Source organism: Coenobita brevimanus, chromosome 117 (assembly GCF_032717465.1).
Source record: "Coenobita brevimanus isolate Jiangsu-jjx chromosome 117, ASM3271746v2, whole genome shotgun sequence".
Taxonomy (NCBI): domain Eukaryota; kingdom Metazoa; phylum Arthropoda; class Malacostraca; order Decapoda; family Coenobitidae; genus Coenobita; species Coenobita brevimanus.
Window position 1 is genome coordinate 4,291,198 of NC_137070.1, and position 1,122 is coordinate 4,292,319.

At 54.1% G+C, this 1,122-nt stretch overlaps 1 protein-coding gene across 1 annotated transcript; it reads right to left on the bottom strand.

Annotated features, from left to right (window-relative positions):
• Positions 1–299: 299 nt before the first annotated feature.
• On the bottom strand, positions 300–710 carry LOC145419070 (histone H3-like). The gene has a single exon (XM_080287314.1). It carries the CDS (start codon positions 708–710, stop codon positions 300–302), a length of 411 nt encoding a protein of 136 aa, XP_080143440.1.
• Between the last annotated feature and the right edge of the window lie 412 nt (positions 711–1,122).

The following is a 1,122-nucleotide window of genomic DNA, read 5'->3' on the forward strand; positions in this document are numbered from 1 at the left end:
ACAGATCAATAAAAGAAATAAACGAATAGGCAAGTATTCCCCCCCCCTTCAAAAAAAAAAAGGAAATGATTAAAAAAAAAAAAATGAATGAATGAATGCATGCATGTAGGTAAGTAATGGAGTTCATTTGTCTGTGTGTGTGTGTGTGTGTGTGTGTGTGTGTGTGTGTGTGTGCGGAAAAGCAAGAGCTGATATATGGAAACCTAAACTGAGGGTCTGTCATCATCTCTCTTTGAAAAAGGGTTTTGGCCCTGAAAAGGGCCGAGATTTCTTTCGATCGAGGTGAGGGGCCTCTCGCCTTAGGCGCGCTCGCCACGGATGCGGCGGGCCAGCTGGATGTCCTTAGGCATGATTGTTACACGCTTGGCGTGGATGGCACACAGGTTGGTGTCCTCAAAGAGACCGACCAAATAGGCCTCAGACGCCTCCTGCAGAGCCATGACGGCAGAGGACTGGAAGCGCAGGTCAGTCTTGAAGTCCTGGGCAATCTCACGGACGAGACGCTGGAATGGCAGCTTCCTTATAAGCAGCTCAGTGCTCTTCTGGTAGCGGCGGATCTCACGCAGGGCCACAATGCCAGACCTGTAACGATGGGGTTTCTTGACGCCGCCGGTGGCAGGGGCGGACTTGCGAGCGGCCTTGGTGGCCAGCTGCTTGTGAGGGGCCTTGCCCCCAGTGGACTTGCGTGCAGTCTGCTTGGTACGAGCCATGGCTGAGGTGACTGAGCGAGCGAGAAGAGCGAGAGTGTTGGCGCACCGCGCCTGGCAGCGGCCTTTTTATGCTGCCTGTCTCAGGACTGGCGGCGTGTGAATGGTCGGGGCGTGATGTACATGGCGGTGATTTACTGTTCATGCTTTTTCGATGCAATTCCTGGTTTGCTTGCAAAATTTGGCATGCCCTGTGGCGTGACCTGGCTACGACACCTCTCTAGGATTGGCCTCCTGGGAGCTGGGGTGGGGCCTAGGCCTGAAATCAAGGTTAGATGGATAAGGTTCGTACTTGCACGACCGACACTGGGTTATATAATGGTGGTTGGCGAGCGGGGTCGTGACTCCTCTTGCATAGCTTGGCCTGGCCAGTCGTCACTATGCCCGAGACTTCCAGCGACTCTGCTCGTGCCTG